At 29.9% G+C, this 20,142-nt stretch overlaps 2 protein-coding genes across 2 annotated transcripts in view; one reads left to right on the forward strand and one right to left on the reverse strand.

The window, feature by feature from the left end:
• Positions 1-602: 602 nt before the first annotated feature.
• Positions 603-11,803, reverse strand: mIF3 (mitochondrial translation initiation factor 3). The gene is made up of 3 exons (XM_035364203.2): positions 11,339-11,803; positions 6,151-6,400; positions 603-4,769 (listed from the first exon to the last, which is right to left on the reverse strand). The coding sequence occupies exons 1-3, from the start codon at positions 11,545-11,547 to the stop codon at positions 4,593-4,595; spliced, it is 636 nt and encodes a 211-aa protein (XP_035220094.1). The 5' UTR covers positions 11,548-11,803; the 3' UTR covers positions 603-4,592.
• A 253-nt stretch (positions 11,804-12,056) lies between these two features.
• LOC118193162 (cardiolipin-specific deacylase, mitochondrial) overlaps positions 12,057-20,142 on the forward strand; it is a 53,124-nt gene continuing 45,038 nt past the window's right edge. Inside the window, exons 1-3 of the mRNA XM_035364202.2 lie at positions 12,057-12,264; positions 12,401-12,531; positions 12,718-12,802. Of these exons, the coding sequence (XP_035220093.2) occupies positions 12,437-12,531; positions 12,718-12,802 (180 nt within the window). The 5' untranslated portion in view covers positions 12,057-12,264; positions 12,401-12,436. The remainder of the gene's footprint in view (positions 12,265-12,400; positions 12,532-12,717; positions 12,803-20,142) is intronic.

Raw genomic sequence — 20,142 nt, forward strand, 5'->3', positions numbered from 1 at the left:
CAATAATCGAGAAAATTATGTATAAAATAAATCATTTCCTAAGACTGTTTTTTGCAATATTGTTTTTTTGTAATTTGTAAATTACTCGCTAGTGTTACTAATAAACCAGTATACCAAACTTTTTGATATTTTTATTTTACTCCTGGAGGAGTATATTTAACGAACTTGAATCTGGTAAATTTATTACACAATTTGATAACCTTCATAGAATACTTCCATTATTACATATTTTGTTGTTTATAGACCATAAAAATGATTCTATGTGTTTAAAGAGAATAGCAAAAGAAAATGCTCTATGGAAAAAAAAATAAGATAAAATGATGATGATTCTGCTAAGCATGTGCAAACTTATAGGAGGGATCTATTGCTCAATGAAACTTGGAATTATGTAGCAATACAAGAAAGCATCATCTTCATGTGTTAATACAGTCGTTTTCACTATAGCTAGACAATCATTCCCCACCTTTTCCAAAATTTAAAAAATACATATGCTTTAAGATTTAGATTTTTTTAGTTCAAAGGAGCATTAGCTCAGATGGGCTGTTATTCTTGATGCGGGATTTTGTGTTGAATTACTGTAAAAGGCTAAATCACTTTTCAAATTATTGCCACCAAATATCATCACCTTTATTACTTTAAAAGAAGAATGTGCATTAAGTACATTCATAGGAAAATGTGCATGAATGTAGGTATGTTTCTCACATTGTGAAAAAATGACAGTACCTAGAGCAATTAAATTTTGAAAAACATAATCCTCCCCCCGAACATGGGCATCTGGAAGCTCAGATTTTGAATTTGTTTTATTATCTATTTCATATTTTTTAAAACTTAACGAATTTTTGATTAACAAATTCAGCAAAGCAAGCACTGTACGGAAAAAAAACATCTTTATTTATATTACTGTTGAACTGTATGTGGTTTAAGTGTGAAGAACATATTTAATAAATAAAGGATAATACACAAAATGTTAAAAAAATGCCTAAATTCACGTATATCCTAGGAAATTTTGAATAAAAAACTTTAATAATATATTAATATAAAATTCTTTGCAGGTATGCTTAAGGTTATAATTTAAAAGTTTTACAAAAAATTTATAAAAAATATCTAAAAATACAAATTTTAAAAACAAATCATAAAAAATGGCCAAATTTTATTTGGAATGGACCTAAATTTCGAATTCTGGAAGAAGGAGTCAAGTAAATTTAACAAAGAACAGAGATAGATATTAATAAATATATATAAAATTGAATTAACATTGAAGAGCTAAAATTATGAGTGCTAATTTCATTTGGATTGAACCTAAATTTTGAATTCTGGAAGAAGACAAGTAAGTTTAATAAAGAACAAAGATATTATAAATATATACAGTACAAAGTCCAAAATTCGGACGTCCATTATCCGGAATGATCTAAAATCTGGACCTCAAAGCCAAAAGCTTTTTTTTTTTTTTTTTTTTTTTTTTTTTTTTTTTGGTATGCATGCACATTTGATTTTTCCTTCCATAATAAAGTCATTTAAAAATTCCGATTCTTAATTTCACTTGGGCACTATATAAAATACCTCATTATGGAAAAACAATCGTGTAAGCATAAATTTGTGAGATTAATAATTTGGCTCTGCAGTTGAGTATCTGCTTGGCATACATCTCAAACTAAACATTCACCTATTTTATATCCCTGATGCCACCTGGCGAGTCATTATTTATTATATTTTGCTTTCATCACCGCATGTTTTTCAAAACATGGCAGCTTCAGTAATAACTCGTGCAGTGATGTCTAAACTTTTTTTTATATTAGTAATTGAATAACAAGAGTATGGCAACCTTTTATGCTAACATTACATTTGGCGATGATTATAGATTTTTAAATGCTATAAGAAATGTTGACGAAGAAAAATTCAACAAAAATTTCTTTTCATATGGTAAAAATAGATTTTGCTAATGAAACTCATAGACCAAAAGATTACATTTGGTGTTATTTTATAATTAAGAATAAGTGATATGTTATTCACCATAAACCCAGAAGCGACGGCAGAATTTGGGGAAGACAATTTTTGCAATTTGGGGAGAGACCGAGTGGCAAAATTAAGGGATGAGAAGTTTTTTATGATTTAGGGAAAGCACCTGGAATCCAAAGTTTAGGCGCGTCGGAAATTTAGAACTTCGGAAGGCACTTTGTAGCAGAATTAAGGACCTGTAGAGACTGCACCAGGTGGTATCTAGCCTCAGCCCTAGATAAAGCCTTAAGTATATGAGGGAGTTTACTTATTTAGGACTCGGATTAGTTTGAAGCATGTGCAAGAAATACACGTAGGTACAGTAAATAACTAAACTATTTAGGCTTAATTCAGTACGCAGTAGGAGCAAGACAAAATTTAGCGAAACAACTTGGCTTTCGTCGCCAATCTTGTGATACACAGCCAATAATGCATAATGGACGCTATAAAGCTAGGCTAAAATTATCTTTACTGATTCTAAGGCATTTCAGTTAATGTAGCAGACTGCGCAGCTCCCTAATCTTCTAATTTGATCCAGCTTATTATTTTTTGCAGATTGTTATTATTACGGCAATTTTATAAAAGTTAAGCTTGAACTTTCGATTATGTCAAAAAGAGTTTCCAATTCTGGGTCTGCCTAAGAATCTACAAAACGAAACCATGTTTTGATATCCATTAAACAAAAAGTGGAATTGCTGCAGAAAATGGATAAAGGCATATTAATTATGCAAGGAGCATGGCATTAAAAAGTTGACTGTACATGACATAAGAAAAAAGAAAAAGGAACTTTTTGAATTTTTTGTGGAAGCAACTTAACATACATTGAAAGAAATGTTTAATAAAGTAAACAGATAAATAATAAGCTTTTTTTTTTCTGTAAATTTTGATATCCTTTAGATCATAATTGTTTTTTATTTCATAAATTACGATTTCATATTTTTAATTGTATAATTTCTGCATGCCACCATACCAGATTTAAACTGATGATCTAATATCCGGAAAAATGCCAAATCTAGAATCGCCAAAATCCCGACGAGTCCAGATTTTAAACTTTGTACTGTATCAAAATTAATTAACATTGAGGAGTTAAAATTATGAGAGCTTTCGTCAGTCAGCACGGAAGATATAGAACTCTCCTTTTTGTTTTGTGCAGTGTACATTAATAATGTTCCATCGTATTTAAAAGTTTTAGATAAACTAAAATATTTCTTCCATACTTAGGATTTCTCAGTTTAAGAATATTACAAAATGAAATTAACAGAAGAAATAAAATTTAGAATATCTAATTAATTATTAATATATTTTATATCAGAATCACATTTAAAATAGTTAAGTGTTTTAAAGTGAATTTATATCAGTTTGGAGTTCTTTTGAAATAGCATCTCTGCACAGCATGAAAACTTCCTAAAACTTCCATGTTCTTTATATTTCAAGCTTGGCGATTACACATGTTAAGTGAACTCAAGAATTAAGTGTACACTATTTATTACCTCTGTCGCTGCTTTACAAAGGATGGTATCCTAAAGAAAGATATGATCATTTCTCACAGCTGAACAATGCCATTACTGCAGGAAAATAGCATTTCTGCTCATGCATTGTTGTGAATTTTAGTTTGTCTGTTTAACATTCAGTCCTCCCAGAAGTTTATATATATTAACTGTTCAGAAAAACAAAATTGGAAACATTACTAGTCCTTTAACACATTATAAGGTCCTAGTCATGTACATATGCATACTGCAGTTTAATTTGATGGCTCTTAAATTTATACATAAAACTCAAGTAATTTGATGTAAAACCACAATTTTATAGTTTAATGTTGAGATGTCATCATGTTAGGTGTATTTATGAGAATAGCTGAATAAATTTAATTATATAATGGAAGCATATATCATCAAAAAATGATTTTAATATTTTAAATGTTATTATATAAAATGTATTTAATCAAACTATCTCTCAAATATGAAAATCTAGATTACTTGTAAAATATACACAATTATAATACAATAAGCTTTTAAAATATATTCTCTCAAGCTGATTTTTAAAATCCAATTCTTATTCTTTCTGATATCGGCATGACAATACATTTTAGCCCAGAAGGGTTATTAACTTTGTTTTGGAATTTTGCATCGGTTCTTTTTTTCAAATTGTTGCCACCAAATATGTTAGCCCTATATTATAATTAAGGAAATTGAATAATGAAAAATCTGCATGAATGTATGTATGTATGTTTCTTGCACTGCGAAAAAACAGTTGTACCTAGAGACATCAAATTTACAATAAGTTGTCCTTCACTAGAATATGGGACAAACCTGATAATTTTAAAGCGAGCAATGGCAACACTGTACCGGGGAAAGGATTTTATCTCCAGCACGAGACTGTGTATCAGAAATTCTAAAGCTATACTCTTTTAAAATTATTTTCTGATATTGCTGTTGAATTGAATTTTATGATTTAAATACGAAGAACATGATAGTTAACAAATAAAGGTAACACACAAAACATAAAAAAAAAAAAAAATAATAAAAAAAAAAAAAAACCCTCTTTGGGTGTTATATAATTATTTTTTGAAAGTCATATCAAACATATCACTTTTTTCATTATTCATTTTGCTGGGTTGCAGTTTTTACATTTTTGTCATTTTCCGGTGGTGATTTGGGTGCAGGAGGTACTTTAGGAGGTATTATTATACACTTAAGAGCATCTTCCTTTTGTCGAACATCTAAGATTCGGCATTCATTTTTCAGTTCATTTTGCAATTTTTCAAATACTTTTTTCTGTAAGGATAAAAGAATTTTCAGTAATACAAATTTTACAAAGAAAACATTATTAAAAAAATTAATGAAATACTATGACACAAGCAATTTCTACTTCCACAGTTTTCTGAATTGTGTCAAGAAAGCTACATCCCAAACATTTTCTCTTAAATTCTGTTGGGATGTTTTATGGTTTATGCATTTCATTAAATACTTGGACTAATGAGGTATCAGCATTCTTTGATCTCATCTAAATAATAAGTAAAGTCCCAGTGTTGCCATGTCTCCATGTCACCTTACTAGATTTAAACTGATGATCTAGAATCTGGTAGACTTTTGGCCATCTAGTGCAAATACTGCCACCTGGTTCCTCCCAAAATTGTAAAACATTTACTGCCCCTAAATTATATCTGCTGGTATAGTTACACGGGTAGCAACAGTTCTGACGCTGGCCCTGCTTAGATGTAATGATGTAGAAATATTGGTTGCACAGATATTGATCGGTTATGAAAAGCAAACTGGGCAGCCAAGGCAGATTAAATGTTCATATTTTCCAATTGACATTTGTGGCCACGATTCACTTAGCACTCTAATGGGGGCCTATTTCCAGAACGTTTATATTTTTGATATTGCTGCGGTAGGATGAAAGCAGTACAGCAGCAGAGGTAGAAGCAAAGAACATAGTTATCCAATATGGCAGCTTATCAAGGGAAAAGTTTCGGTTCTCGAAATTTTGAGTTCCAGATTAGCTACGTCATCATCATTATTAAAAGTCATATAATCTGAATTCATCTAGAAATGATGCAGTCCATAAAAATTATTACTATCTCTAGAATAGAGAGGGGAAATACCTAAATTAAAATGAGTAATGGCTATTGTTAACTAAAATTATAATTTTGATTTACATATTTTTTATCTTACATATGTGTTTTTTCCATTTAAGAAAAATGAGAGCTCAAGGTTGGGAGACCTTTGTAATAGCTGTCATTTTTGTAATTACTTAATTATAAACTCAGGTATACCATCAAACAAATCTTATCCTCAACTGATTAATAACAACAACAACAACAACCTACTTTTCCTGTATCATTTACCCTGAGATGCCTTTTGATTATTGCAGCATTTTGAGCAATTAGTATATAACTCAGTTAATAATTCCACTTTTTTTGCTTATATAAATAAACTTCATGATTTAAAATTATAATTCTTATGTTATAAACTATATTTTGGATAAAGGGATTGTATATTTTTTGTGTGTTATGTACAGCTATAAATTTGCGAGGAGAAAGAGAATAGAATGTGCTGCACTTGCTTTACAGTATAAAAAAGGTCAGGAATTTGCTGATCGAATTAAATAAATGAGTCAATACCTAAGTTTATCAAATAAAATATATATATATACCCTTAAGTCTTGTGATTCATTATTTCCTGAAGTTATAGCAACATGGACTTCGCAGTTTTTAGAAATCCATCTTTGTATAGTCTTTATCTTCGTGGTCAGATCATGATCTGCTATTCGACCATTAATTGGTAGTTTTTTTAGAACTTTAGCATTAGATGTTTTCTTTTCTTGCTTCAGCACATCAGCACTGGATATTAACTTGTAAGCAGGATACATTTTACCAAATTTTGTATCATATACCCTCACCAATCTAAAATGTTTGAGGAAAAAAATGATAAAATTAATCATTTTAAAAGCACTAATGTATTTCTTTTTTTTTTTTTTTTTTTTTTTTTTTTTTGTTTAAGCTTATGCAGATGCTATAAAAGATCTCATACATGAAACAAAGAAGTACACAAATACACTTCATAATTTACAAATTTTTCATATGACATTAAATAGAGATTTATATAACTTCAGCATTGTTGTTAAGTACAAATATTTTTTTCTCACCATTCTTAATGATAATATGCTTTATTTTCACAAATAAAATATCTGTTAAGATTTGACAATATTTTAATACTCTCCCACCAGTTAACGAAGATGTTTGCAGAAGTTTGAAGGAAGATATAATTCTTTTTTTTTAGTTAATCAACACATACAAATTATGAATAACACAAAAAACTGAAATAGATATGAGCTGAAGTTTGCACTTATCATTCTGGTAGAAATTTGAAAGGAACAGATCATTCAGTCTCATAATTCTAAAAACAGCCCACTGCATGCTGTTCAGTAGAAAGTAAATATTGCATCAATAATTTTTTCAAAATGATTGAAGTTGAAGAATAGAGAAACAGCGGTTAATCCTCCGACACGCAAGGCCGTACAGCCTAGAATATTTTTTGTGTTGTTTGTACGAACATATATATATATGTATGCATTTTGAAACACGTCCAAGAAATTAAGGCAATATATTAAAGGTGTATATATGCAAGTATAAATTAACAGAGATATTTTGGCACTAAAATAAAAAAAATACCTCTTTCTTGTGGCAGTTTTCGGAAATTTGGGCTTTCTTAGCGAAACGTCCCAGATAGAAGGTTTAAACTATATTCTTCTCATCAAAAATTAAACTGTCTAATCAAAGATTAATCAAGATCACACAAAAACCCGCTCGGAAATTATATGAAATGTGTAGTGACATCATGATTATTCATTACTTGTGTTACATCATACCATTTGCTGACAATTTTGTTTCTCAAAAATGGTCAAAAGGAACGTACATTAATATAGAAGTAATTAATTAAAGACAAAATGTTCCACATCTTTGCATGCAAAATTCTAGATTTTTGAGGATTTTTTCTTGAGAGAATTTTTCCATTCCTAGGATCAATTTAAATTCAAGACTTTCAGTTGGGGGGAGGTGCAGCTTCAAATTAATGATTTCTTTTAGCTGAAACAGCATTTTTCATCAAATTTTCCTTTATTGTAGGTGAAAACTTTTATTATGTATATCTCAGCAAGTACACAAAAGTATAGCATTTTCAGCACACTAAAATATAATGAATATTTCACTAATTAAAAATTTACTATGTTGACACCACACAGATTTTCTCAGTGCAAACAGCCAAAGTTTGCATTGCAAAACAGATCCAAGTATTAAGACTCAGGTAATAATCTTTTTTATTAATGCAATCACTTTCACACATATGGGCAATTTTTTATTTCTTTTATCAAATGATGGCTTACAAAAAATTATATATAACATGTATTTATACCATTACCTACTTATTTTGTGTTTTAATTAAGTATTTACTTTCATCTTAAATATCAATAAATAAACATATTTAAAAGCAAGTCTTCACTTTTATTTGTTTGGGTAGACATTTCGGTGCTTAAGAACTAAAACAACCACCTTGGTGCCATACAGTGTTTTTTTTAAAGCAAAAATAATGGTGACTTATAATTGCAAAAACATAGTTACACACATACATATGATTACACAGTACATAATTTTCAAATCTAGACATATAATATCCAGACTGATCTAACATATGGGTATCTTGAACACCCAATCAGTGTCGTAGCTAGGGTGGGGCACGGGGGGTCATCTGTCCCTGGGCGCAGCATCCAGATGGTGCCAAATTGATGCTACGAAATTTTTTTAAAGAAAAGTTTTCCATTCTTGGCACACAGAAAGTGGACGCAAATTCATCAGTTATCCCCGGGCGCTGGAATCCTAGCTACGCTACTGCACCCAATCAAAACAAATAAATAATAATTAAAAAATTCTCCCCTTCCTTGCAAAGTCTAGGAATAGAGGATATAATAAGAAATGGAAAAACGTGCTATAAATGCGATTTTCCTCCATACTGAATGATATTCCTGCATATCGCTAACGCCTGCTGGCTAGGAAGTCACGCTGTAGCCAGTAACTATGCATTGATTGACATTGTATTGATGTTGGCCAGAATTATACTTTCAGCCCTTCAATAGTTATGGGGAGGGCAGGACAAGTGTTATATATTTTGCTGCCCAGTGCAATCTTTTTGGGCTCTAAATTCTGCTGCCTAGGGCCTCTTCTAAATTCTAGAAATTCTGCCATCCCTAATTCTTGCTGCTTGGTGCTTCTCCAAATTCTAAAATTTTTCCCACCCATAAATTCTGACACTTGATCCGGGTGCACTGGTTGCATGTGTTTTCACACTCTCCCTGTAGCGGGGGGCATTTTTCTAGCTGATTTAAGCGATAAGTGAAACCCCAAATGTGGCATGTTACCTTATTAAACTGTTGATCTGAAATCCGGAATCACCAAACTCCTAATGATTCTGGATACCTAATTGGATTGGATTCTCCTAATGATTCTTTGCACTGTACATATATTTTATGTTTTAATTTGTATTTATCCCAGAAATAAATCAGTAAAACCTAATTACAAGCAAGTTCTTATTTCTTTTAAAGGAATTTTTATGGTGATCACTTTAAGAATAGATTTCTTCAGCAATTTTTAGGTAAAATACCACATTCCTGCAGAAATTTCACCATGGTTTCTTCCACTACAAATCCCACCAGCATGCATTTTTAAATTCAGTTAATGGCAAAAAAATATCATTATTTTTCTATCAAAAAGTTGGAGTACAAAAAAGAACATGTACGAAAAGCACATGGTTGCCTGAAGAACTTATGAGCGTAGTTGCCAGAGTTTGGTGACTATTCTACTAAGCTGAATGCACTAATATTTAAGTACTGCCGAAACTTCATAGCGACTACTTTAATAATACATTCAGGATTGTTCCCTTCAGAAAATTTACAGCAAAATACTGTATTCTTACAGAACTTTACTGCAATTTCTTTCATAGCATGCAAATTCCCATGAGCATATTGGAAACAAAAATATCATTATTTAACCATAAAAGCAATTGGAACTTGAAAAATATCATTAAGTATGCAAACAGCAAACCAAAGAACTGTTATGCATATGGTTACCTAAAAAATGGTTATATTCATGTTTGAATTGAGAATTTGGCAACTTCTAATAAAGTAGTTGTGCTAACATACATGTACCTAGTTAGACACTATATTTCAAATGTTGATTACTTATAAAAACTCGGCGCCTATGCACATCATCTGATTTGTATCAACCAAATGAGTCAGCAAAAGAATTCAGAATCAGAACCACCATTTTACAAAAAACTTCATTTTGTTGCATTAGATAAAAAAAAAAATTCATCAAAATTAAGGTAGTAACTTAAAATTAAAAATCTAAGAAATCTACATAATATTTTGCAGTATGTATAGATAATTCTTGCAAGCGTACTACAGAGGTCCCTTCTTGGGCCCACCCTCTTCAATATTTACATAAACGACATTCCCACTGCACTCGCAATGTATGCAAATGATACAGTGATCCTGACACAAAGTGCATTTGTTAGCTATCCAAAGCTTACAAGTACACATCCAAACACTTGAGATTTAGTTGGAAAAAAAGACTCAAGCCATCCTGTAGGTACCTCATATTGGGGTGAATCTCAGTAATTCTCTTACATAGACCCCACACATCACATCTATTATTAAGAAGTTTAAAGCCCGTAAAGCACAACTCTTCCCCTTAATTGTTCGAAACAGCATTCTATTTACTGACAACAAGCTACTCATTTACAAATCCATCTTCCGTCCAATATTATGTTATGCATGCCCTGTATGGACTTGCTCTTCTCATACTAATAGAAAGAAACTCCAAATGGCACAAACTGCATTTTGCGCCAGATAACAGATTTGCCATGGTACATATGTAACAACAGAATTCACCAGGAACTGAAAGTCAAAATACTAAGTGCCTGTTGCTACTGGCTTGCTAAAAACTTTTATTAACATCAAAATCTGATAGATAATCCTGTTATCAAAATCTGTGACTATGATGTTAACGACCCTCTGAACTGTAACAGACCAGAGTCTGTTCTAAACATGAATAATGATCAATTACTGTTCGTAATTTTGCCTGCTAGTTATGTGCATTTCTGCTGTAATGTGTATGCTCATATTTCACTTAGTTTCTCTGCATACCTAATTTCAACTCAACATATTGTAAGTTCACCCATACCTTAATTTATAGCAAGTCTTATCTCATACTACCTTACTTGAAAGCACTGTTACTTACATGTAATAATTAAAAAGTAAGATGCAAAATTATTACATCTTACTTTTTAATTATTGTTACATGTTTTCAGGAATTACAACAGTTCGACAGCTTTCTAGTTTAACAGCTCTATTACATCTCTTACTATCAAAGTTAATTTTACTCATTATCTATATCATTCAAAGTTATTCAGCTCATATATTAAATTATTTTGCCAATTTATTCCTAAAAAAAAGTTACTATTTTAGATTTAGTTTATGTTTTTGATACTGATTAGAAAAGTACAACTCTATTCAATTAGGGCTAAGGTCTCGCACCTAGGTATCCTGCTGTGTACACCGTTCCACAGAGGAGATATAATGTTGCTTTTAAACTTAAAATAGTTAAATGAAACCCAGGGTTTAATCCTAGTATATGGTAGACAACGGATCTGGTGACTTTCGCCAACATTATGGTGAGCAGTTATTATTTAATTTTCCATTTGTTCTTATATTCATACTGGAATTTATACACGTTATACGAATGTACTTGCCACCTGGCAAGTTAAGTTCATATACAAAATTCGTAACTTACGAAAGATTATGTTTTCTTGCTAGTTTTTCAGTTTCAGGTTTAGGTTTTAAACCTAATATTTTATCATCCTGATCAACCAATGTCACTAATTCAACAGTTTCTTTCACTTTTCTTTTAGGTGTATTCTTCTCGCACTGGAGAGGACGAAAAAAATGTATATTACGAGTTATAAAAGTCAATTTACGATAAGACTCCGCAATTCTGAACATCCTATGATCTAAATATTATTACAGACAACAAATATATTTTAATTAGTTCTAAGCCCGTTTTAAATATATTATTTCCTTTGTATTCACCTACAATCAGTTGTTCTAAAATTATGAATCGGAACAGAATAATGATTCTGATCTTCTCTCTAACTACCAACAATAAATAATAAATGAAATACTCCTAACAATCACACCAAGGTTCTTTAATATACTATCACACTATTAAAGTAAATAAACATTATGAAAAGCTGCTATCAGCTGTGTTGAGTTGTTTACATTGACTTCAAAAATTGCAGTGAATGTGAAAAATTTTTGTATTATGTCAAATATAATAAAAATTATTTCACTTCTAAAAGTTACATCGAGAAGTTTTCAAGCTTATACTATGGCTACAATAAATCAGTATGTTGCAAAGAATAAATATATAAATACATTTAGTAATATGGCAACAAATCGAATGTGTGAGGTGATCTGTTTATGTTGACTGTTTAAACTCTATAAACGTAATTCAAAGCAATGACCCTTTTATCGTAAAATATTTTAGTAGAAACAGGATCGTTCTGTTTTTAGTTTTCTGTGTTTTCTGTGTCTTTTATTAAACATAGAAATATATAAATATTCTTTTGCCAATGTATGGATAAAACATGATTTTGTGATCCTAAATATGTTTTATTGATTACTATCTGTCACTGACTCTTTATTTTAAAATCAACAATGGTGATTAATAAAAATTATTGTCATTCCTAATATGCATGTTTGAAATGCTTCTGATTTTAAACAGTTTTCCCGAGTTATTGTCTTCTGTAATAATATTCCTTAAATTAACATAAAATATTTTATATTTATTTTTCAGAATCCTAGGTTTAAATTCCCATAAAAAAGTACTGAAATGCCGTCGTTAAGTAAATTAGATGCTATATATCGCAGCATTATGCTGGCGAAGTTTTTTACGAAAGGTTGGGGCAAGCCTGATAATTTGAAAAGGTATTTATTATTTTTATATTAACAAATTAAAATTTTAATGTAAAGTAAAATTTATTCTTAATGCATTAATTTGAGTTGTTATGAAATTTGTAAATATTTTATAGAATTTAATGTTTCGTGACCATATGTATTGATTTCTAAAATCTTTTGATTCCTTTAAAATGACTGATTTAATTTTACTTTTAGACTTTTTGCGTTTCGTAAAGTGATAGCAAATCGTGAGACATGTCAACATTTAGTGGAATCTGATTATCCTGTTATCATTGACAATGTATGTAAAAATTTTTTTAGTTATTCAACTATTAACTTTTCTTTTTAAGTACTTATATATAATTTTTAAATGTGATCTCAAAATTATTATTAAATTCTTATTGTGTATTTTTATTTTAAAGCATAAAAGCATTTAAATATATTTAGAATTAGAATGTAAAAAGATGAATCATAGAAGATCATAGAAAATTCTATGTCATTTGAGAGAATGCTAAATTGATTTTCCAATCATGATGAAATTCTAGGAATTTAAATTTTTTATAATTTTTGAGTTTCGTATGTATGCATATTCTATTAGGGTGTATCATATCATCATTACATACAGTGGCTCACATTTGTTTTCAGACATGTGGGTTTTTCAGTTTTATTTGTAAGTATCAGTTACTAAATGTTAGCAAACTGGCTTTCTTTCATGTATACTATTGGTCATCTTTTTATCTTTTTACTTGCATGTTTTGAAAATAAATTCACATAAATATTTAAACACTTTGAACAAACAGTTCATACTCAATAAGAACACGGTACTTCGATATTTTATTAGATAATTAAATTACACTTTTCATGTGCTTTGTCATGAATTCAACTAATTTTTTCATATAAGAATGTCCATTTTGTTCTATTTTTCCGTATGTATTGTTTATAGTAGAGCTGTGAAAGAAATGTCATGTTTCCTGGTTCTTTTTCCTACTCCCTCCATACATGTTCAAAGTAATTTTAATTCGGAAAATATGGAAAAAGCTTTGATAACTTCAAACCACAAGCAAAGTAGAGCAATAGGCTTTTCTAATTAAGTTCTTTATTAGATTCTTCACAAGAATTAGTCCATCATAATTTTAGAAGTTTAGAATTCATCTATCATATCCAAATCTATTAAATCTTGACTTATCTGTAAAAAACACTGCTTCAGTAAGATAAATCTTTGGCTGATTGCCCACTTTATACATGAGCCCTAATGACTGTTCTGATAATTTCACGGTTAACTTTTATTCAACTGTTCTTTTAAATCCCATACAAGTTTTATGATACTAATGTTTGGGTTTTGTTTGATATTTTGTATTATTAATCTCCAAATCCTATGTATTACCTTAGAATATGGTCCAGAATTTAGGGCATTTTCAACAGCTCTTTGGAATTCCCATCATTTCATAGGATCAAAGATAGCTGAACATTTTGCATCAAGATTTTTTTTTTTTTTTTTTTTTTGATATTTCAAATACTTTTCCACCTTTAAAATGATGAATTGTTAAATATCTTAACAGAACTTGCTGTTAATCCGCAGCATCTTGTCATGTTCACTTCATATATGGAACTCTTTGTATATTTTTCTATATAATTGATAATTTGCAAATGCAGATTATAGTTCTTGTGATGTATTACCATTTAAAACAAAAAAATTATAAAAAGAAACATAATCTGTCAAAACATTTCAACAAAACTTTCCAGTGTCCAAATTATTATATGAGTTACTGATTAAGTATATTTTAACTTGATATAGAATTAATTTAGAACTGTTGAATATAGAATTAATGTAGAACTGTTGAGTATTCAACATTTATGGCTTGGCTGCAGAGATTATAAAATATAAAAAAAAAATTATTTATTTTCATTACACAAAAATATATTTGAAACTTTTGGGATAGAAAATCCCTCTAAAGACTCTGCTAAATTTTGTTTTGCTAAGGTGACCAATTTTTTTACAATGAAAAGGAGGACAAAAAGTTTAAGAAAAAAGTAAATCGCAAATAGATGAAACATTTTATTAATTTAAACACAAATACAACAATTATGTCTGCATCCCTTTTAATTATTTAATTAAAGGAATATTTTTCTATTGAATGAATTTTCTATTGTTTTGTCAATATATCATTTTCTAACAAAATAGTGGAAATATTGGAGCAAGAAATATTCTTCATATTGAATTTTACAGTAAGTGCTGCAGCTAAAGTATCAGCATTCAATCTTGATTTCTTACTTGTCCAAAAATCATTACCAAATAAAATATACTCCTTCAACTGCTGCATTAGTTCCAGGGCAACACAATGTAAATTCAACAAGAATAACTAAATTTTCATATGGAATGTGTTCATTTTTCAAATGGTTAAAATTTTCCACTCATCTTTTATCAATTTCAATATGTTGATTTTTCCCATTGTTGTAATTTATCAATGTTTAAATATACATTCAATCTTCTAATTTCTTCAAACAGATGATTGTCATCAATTTTAATATCGGGCATTTCTTTCGATAAAAACTCAAGACAATTTTCAATATCTACCCAGTTTACTTGCAATGAAGTCAGAAAACACCATTTAAAATTGTTAGGTACTGTTCCGTTTTGAGGACCGTAAAAAATCGCCAAACTGTTGTTGATGCCAGTGCTGCCAAAATAATTGCGGTAACCCTAACATAAGAAAGGAAGTACAATAGTAAATAACTATCTAAAGATTATTGTTTTAATTTATATGAAAAGTTAATTTCATATAATACTTTTCTATTATTATAATTTATATAAAAAAGGCTAAACATAACTGAATGGATTCCTGAATCGCTATTTCAGTACCAAGTTATCGCTAGAGCATAATTTCATCTCGTTGGTTGTTCAAACAAAATTTTCTATAATGAATGATGCCTTTTCTTTGAAAAAATTCTATTGCAGACTTTTCGTCATAGGCTATTCCCAATTAAACTAGTATTTCAATGGCGTCTTAAGAAATATAGAACTATCTAAACTTATGCAATTTGAAATCAGGGCTTATGCTAGATTTAGTGCACTGTTAAATGGGCACGTTTGCTAGATTTGGCGCTTTTGCGCATACATTTTTGCTGCAATTTTTTACGGTCCTCAAGACGGAATAGTACCAATTGTTGTTTATTGTGATATTTGTTTCTGACCATTCTTCGACATATTGGAAACATATTTCATAAAAATTTTGTGCTTCTTTGGTAAACTTTTCCATTATGCCCAGATTTGATTCCTTTAAGTTTGACAATTTCCTTTTTATTGTTAAAGAAATAAATTTTTCTTCAAATCATGATTTATATTGAAGGACAAAATCGTTCAAAATAAGGCAAACTTCTGTAGCTGAAATATGTTCGCCTTCAATCTTTTGAATCGTTTTGTGGAAAACAGATGCCTGATTATGGACAAATTACGTTAATACCTCTGATAATTCATTATTGAAAAAAGATTCTAGAATTTTTGGACATTTGTCTAAACTTAAAAAATATGAATCGAGAGGCTAAAATAATTGTAAAAGCAGGTATTAAAGCAAGCCATTTAGCTTTTGAATATCCTAAAAGTTTCTTGTATTCAACATTTGCATCTTCACAAAATTTTTTCAAAGTAGTCACGCAAACCATAAAACGACTAAAATAAAAATAAATTGTCATTATTATTACCTTACATCTTTTGTCGAATGCTGTGTTTATTGCATTCGACAGAATATGTGCATTACAACCTATGCGTAGTATTTTCTTTTGGAGTAAACATTGTAATTTTACATAGACATTACTTATTCCTTTGCGTCTTCACCCTCCAGAATTTGTGTTTGTATTATCCGCTGTTATTGTAACAACTTTATATTTCAAATTGTTTTCATTTATGAAATAATATATGGGGGTGGGGTTCTCCGAAATTTCAGCAGTTTCACCCTCAATGGACTCTAAATTTAAAATTTTTGCATGAACGCCCTTATTAACATTATAATATCTTGCTAGTATCGGATACAATTTTGTTTCATTATGATTTGAAGCATCAGATAAAACCATTACAAATGCTGTATTTTTTAAGTCTTCTGCAAGTACTGTATTATCACAGTAATTTTTGAATACTGATTTAATAATAGCCCCACATTTGGTCTGGCACATGAAAATTTAGAATTGTGAAAGTTTTTCAATAATTTCATTGTACAATTCATACTACCAAAATTTTGATTGTGAATTATTGTATGAAATGAAAATATTCGCTCCATTACAGCTTCCATTGCAGTTTTTCCTTTTTGGAGTAATTAGAAGTTTAAAAAAAATTTGTTATTTTACTACTGGAAGTTGATGCATCTAATGATTGCTTATGTTTGTTGGTGTTTAAGTGCTTAGTTATGGCTGTCTTGCCTCCAACTGCAATACAAAATTCTCCTCTGCGAATATTGCAGAAAACAATGGTGTCTTTCTTTGACACAAGAAATGGAAATATTATTGATCATATGGATTTATCCTAATAAATCATAGTGTTTCTTTAACATGCCAAAAGGAAATTAAGAATCTTTCCACATACTTATGTTATTAAAAATGTTTATTGCACATGCATGAAGCATTAAGTATATGCTAAAGCAAAACACTAACTAAAACTCAGAATCTAATGCTTTCTCCCTTTCCACAAAAAAATTTCTTGGAAGAACAAAACAAAACAAAACAAACAAAAAAAAAAAAAAAAAAACTGCTGCTGCTGGTTTGAAAGTCTGTATATTGGACATCGGGATTTTGTACTTTGTACCATAGTTACAAAATGATTACCTTTTATAAAATATGTTCCAAAATATCTAATAAAGAAATTGAGATTATTTTTCTAATTTTGCAAGTTGAGAATTTCCAAGTTAATTTCCTTGATGTTGCTTTTACAAATGTGGTAACATTTATTCCTATTTTTATGTTATTTTTATTTTTGCTGAAAGCCAGCTGTGTTTGTAATGGGACAACCACTTTCATTTTTTAAATATATTATTCTTGTTGTTAGTCATATGATTATATTTTATGTTGATACACACTGATAATTTAAGGTCTGATGTGTCAAATAAGAGAGTTTTGTTTTGTTTTGTTTTTTTGCTTGTTTTGTTGCTATAGCTGTTATAGCTATTTGTTTATCTGGTAAAAAAATTTTTTGGTGTGTGACTAGCTGCTTACATTTATTATTATAAAAAGGAAAAATTATAATTATAATTTTAATGAGCCCAGCTAAGAAATAAATATGAACTTCATTTATTGCTTTTAAATTGCTTAGTTTGTTAATTAATAATAGACAGATTAAATTTGTCTGACACTTTGTTGTACAGTAGATAAAAACATTTTATTTTGAGCAGTGGCAGCATATTTCTTTGAAATCGCTGAGTTTTTTTTATTAAATTTGAATTATAGATATGGCAACAGATCGCTTTGGAATTCATTATTAAAAAAATTTCTTAACTCTTTCACATTGAAGTTGCCCCAAACGCCCGACCATTCAGACATCAGCAGGTTGCCTGAATTATTTTCTGCCTGGTGCTTTTCTCCATCATATTAGTGTATGGCTCATTACTTTTGGATGTTGTTGAATGACATGGCAATCATTTTTTGAAGCAACTAACAATAGTTCTGTTGTTTGAATGCAGCTTCCTTGTCCTTTGTTAAGCGTCAGTGTTTAGCTATTGATGCCCGAAGTTGCAATCCTATCCTATGGCAAATGGTGAAAGCACATGAAGATTCCAAGAAAAAAGTTTTTGCTTTACTTAAGTAGGTTATTTTTAGTGCTGTAGCATTCTATTTGGCATGGGGGGGGAGGAAATCCATTCCAACAAAAATACACATGTATGATACATGTTTGAGTGAAACTGATTTGGGTCTGTATTGATGCAAAAGAGTTGAAATTCCCACAAAACATGAAGTAAATAAAAAGCAGATTCAAAATTTGGGTTTTGAGATGTGCATGTTTAGGTGAAAGACTGTGTGTGTAACATTTGGTAGATCAAGGTGCTGCCATTTTCCCACAGTGCAAGGAACACATGTACAAATATTTTATTATTTAATAATGGGTTTCTTAACATTGAATCAGATCACACACATAAACAAAATTCATGAGATTCACAAATGTAGTAGACTGTTTCACTGTTAATATCACTTCTATTAAAAAATATTATTTATGTACGCAAATGAGAACCTACACATATTTTGCTCAGATGGACACTCTTGCCGTCTGCACCTTAAAAATTATTCTATAATTTCATTAGAACAGCACAACAAGAGCACATACACACAAACTCACAGTAGGGGGGGGCAGCCAGATTTCTCAAATTAAACAAAACTCGAATATTAGATCTTGGTATCACTTCTTTTCTGCTTTAACAATACAGAATAAAAATTTTAGGTATGTATTGGTTATAGAAGCCTTGAAGTCAAACACTAAAAGGTAGACATGCTAAATTCTGGCTTCTATTGATTGCTGATATTATAATTATGTGCCACAGTTTTCAAATATCCTGGCTTATACCAGTTATTGATATTACAGTATCAACAACCCTGTTATGAGGGTTTACGATTATGATGTGAATGACCCAAATGATTGTAAATGCCCTATGGCCATACTTAGTACACATATTATTTAAATTGACATACTTTACTTGTATTGTACATTTGTGACTTATGTTATAATTTAAGTTCACCAATTGACTCACTCTGTCTGTGTTGTATGTATGTATTATATGCATTTCTAGACTCAGGTTAAAGCCAGCTCGTTTTTCCTTTCTCAGTCCCAGATAGCATTTTTAGTTCTTTATTGGAATTTGGCGCAGACTTTATTATTGCTAGAATTACCAGTTATCTCACTCTTCTTTTACTCAAAAGTTATAACATAATAATTTTTTAAAAAATTATATTCTATGTTAGTTACTCATGACAACATTCGAAGCAACCTACATATTCAACAAAGGGTAGGGTCCTTGATCCAAGCACCCTGGTGCTACACCGCTTCCGTGTGTGAGTAAAGTTGTTGATATTATAAATAGGTGGTATTATTTTGGAATACTAGTAGCATGTTAATAACAGTTAGTTTGAATTTAGTGCCATTTTATTCATGTTAGCTAGGTTTTTCTGCCTTTTTGCTGCAAAGATTAAAATCTTTAATTTGCCGATGAACAAAGACGCTATAACAGAGGATCTTAACTAGAGAGGAATTTTATAGTTTCAGGAGGGAAAAATGTGGTCAGATTTTATTTATCTGTTAAATAAGTATTTAGTTTTATTCTATGAATATAAAAAAATAATTTTATTCAAGTTGTAGGGAATTTTATCGTAATTAACCAGTTACTGTATATTCAGGCGTATAATTTGCACTTTTAACCCCAAAAATGTGATCAAAATTTACGGGTGCTCATTGTACACCAAATATGAAAAGGATAGATTAAAAACATGGAAAAAATCATCATACAAAGTTACATTTTTACTTGTACTATGCTGTTTATTTAAAAGAAATAACATACCTTTTGAACTTAAAAATTTTCGTTATCGGATAACATGAAAAGTTCATCGTATTCATCTTCTGTTATATCTTCAGGCACATCATCGATTTCTGTTTCATCTCTACCATCACTGTTA

Source organism: Stegodyphus dumicola, chromosome 2 (genome assembly GCF_044657685.1).
Source record: "Stegodyphus dumicola isolate Sdum_Otavi_A_Nest chromosome 2, ASM4465768v1".
Lineage (NCBI taxonomy): Eukaryota > Metazoa > Arthropoda > Arachnida > Araneae > Eresidae > Stegodyphus > Stegodyphus dumicola.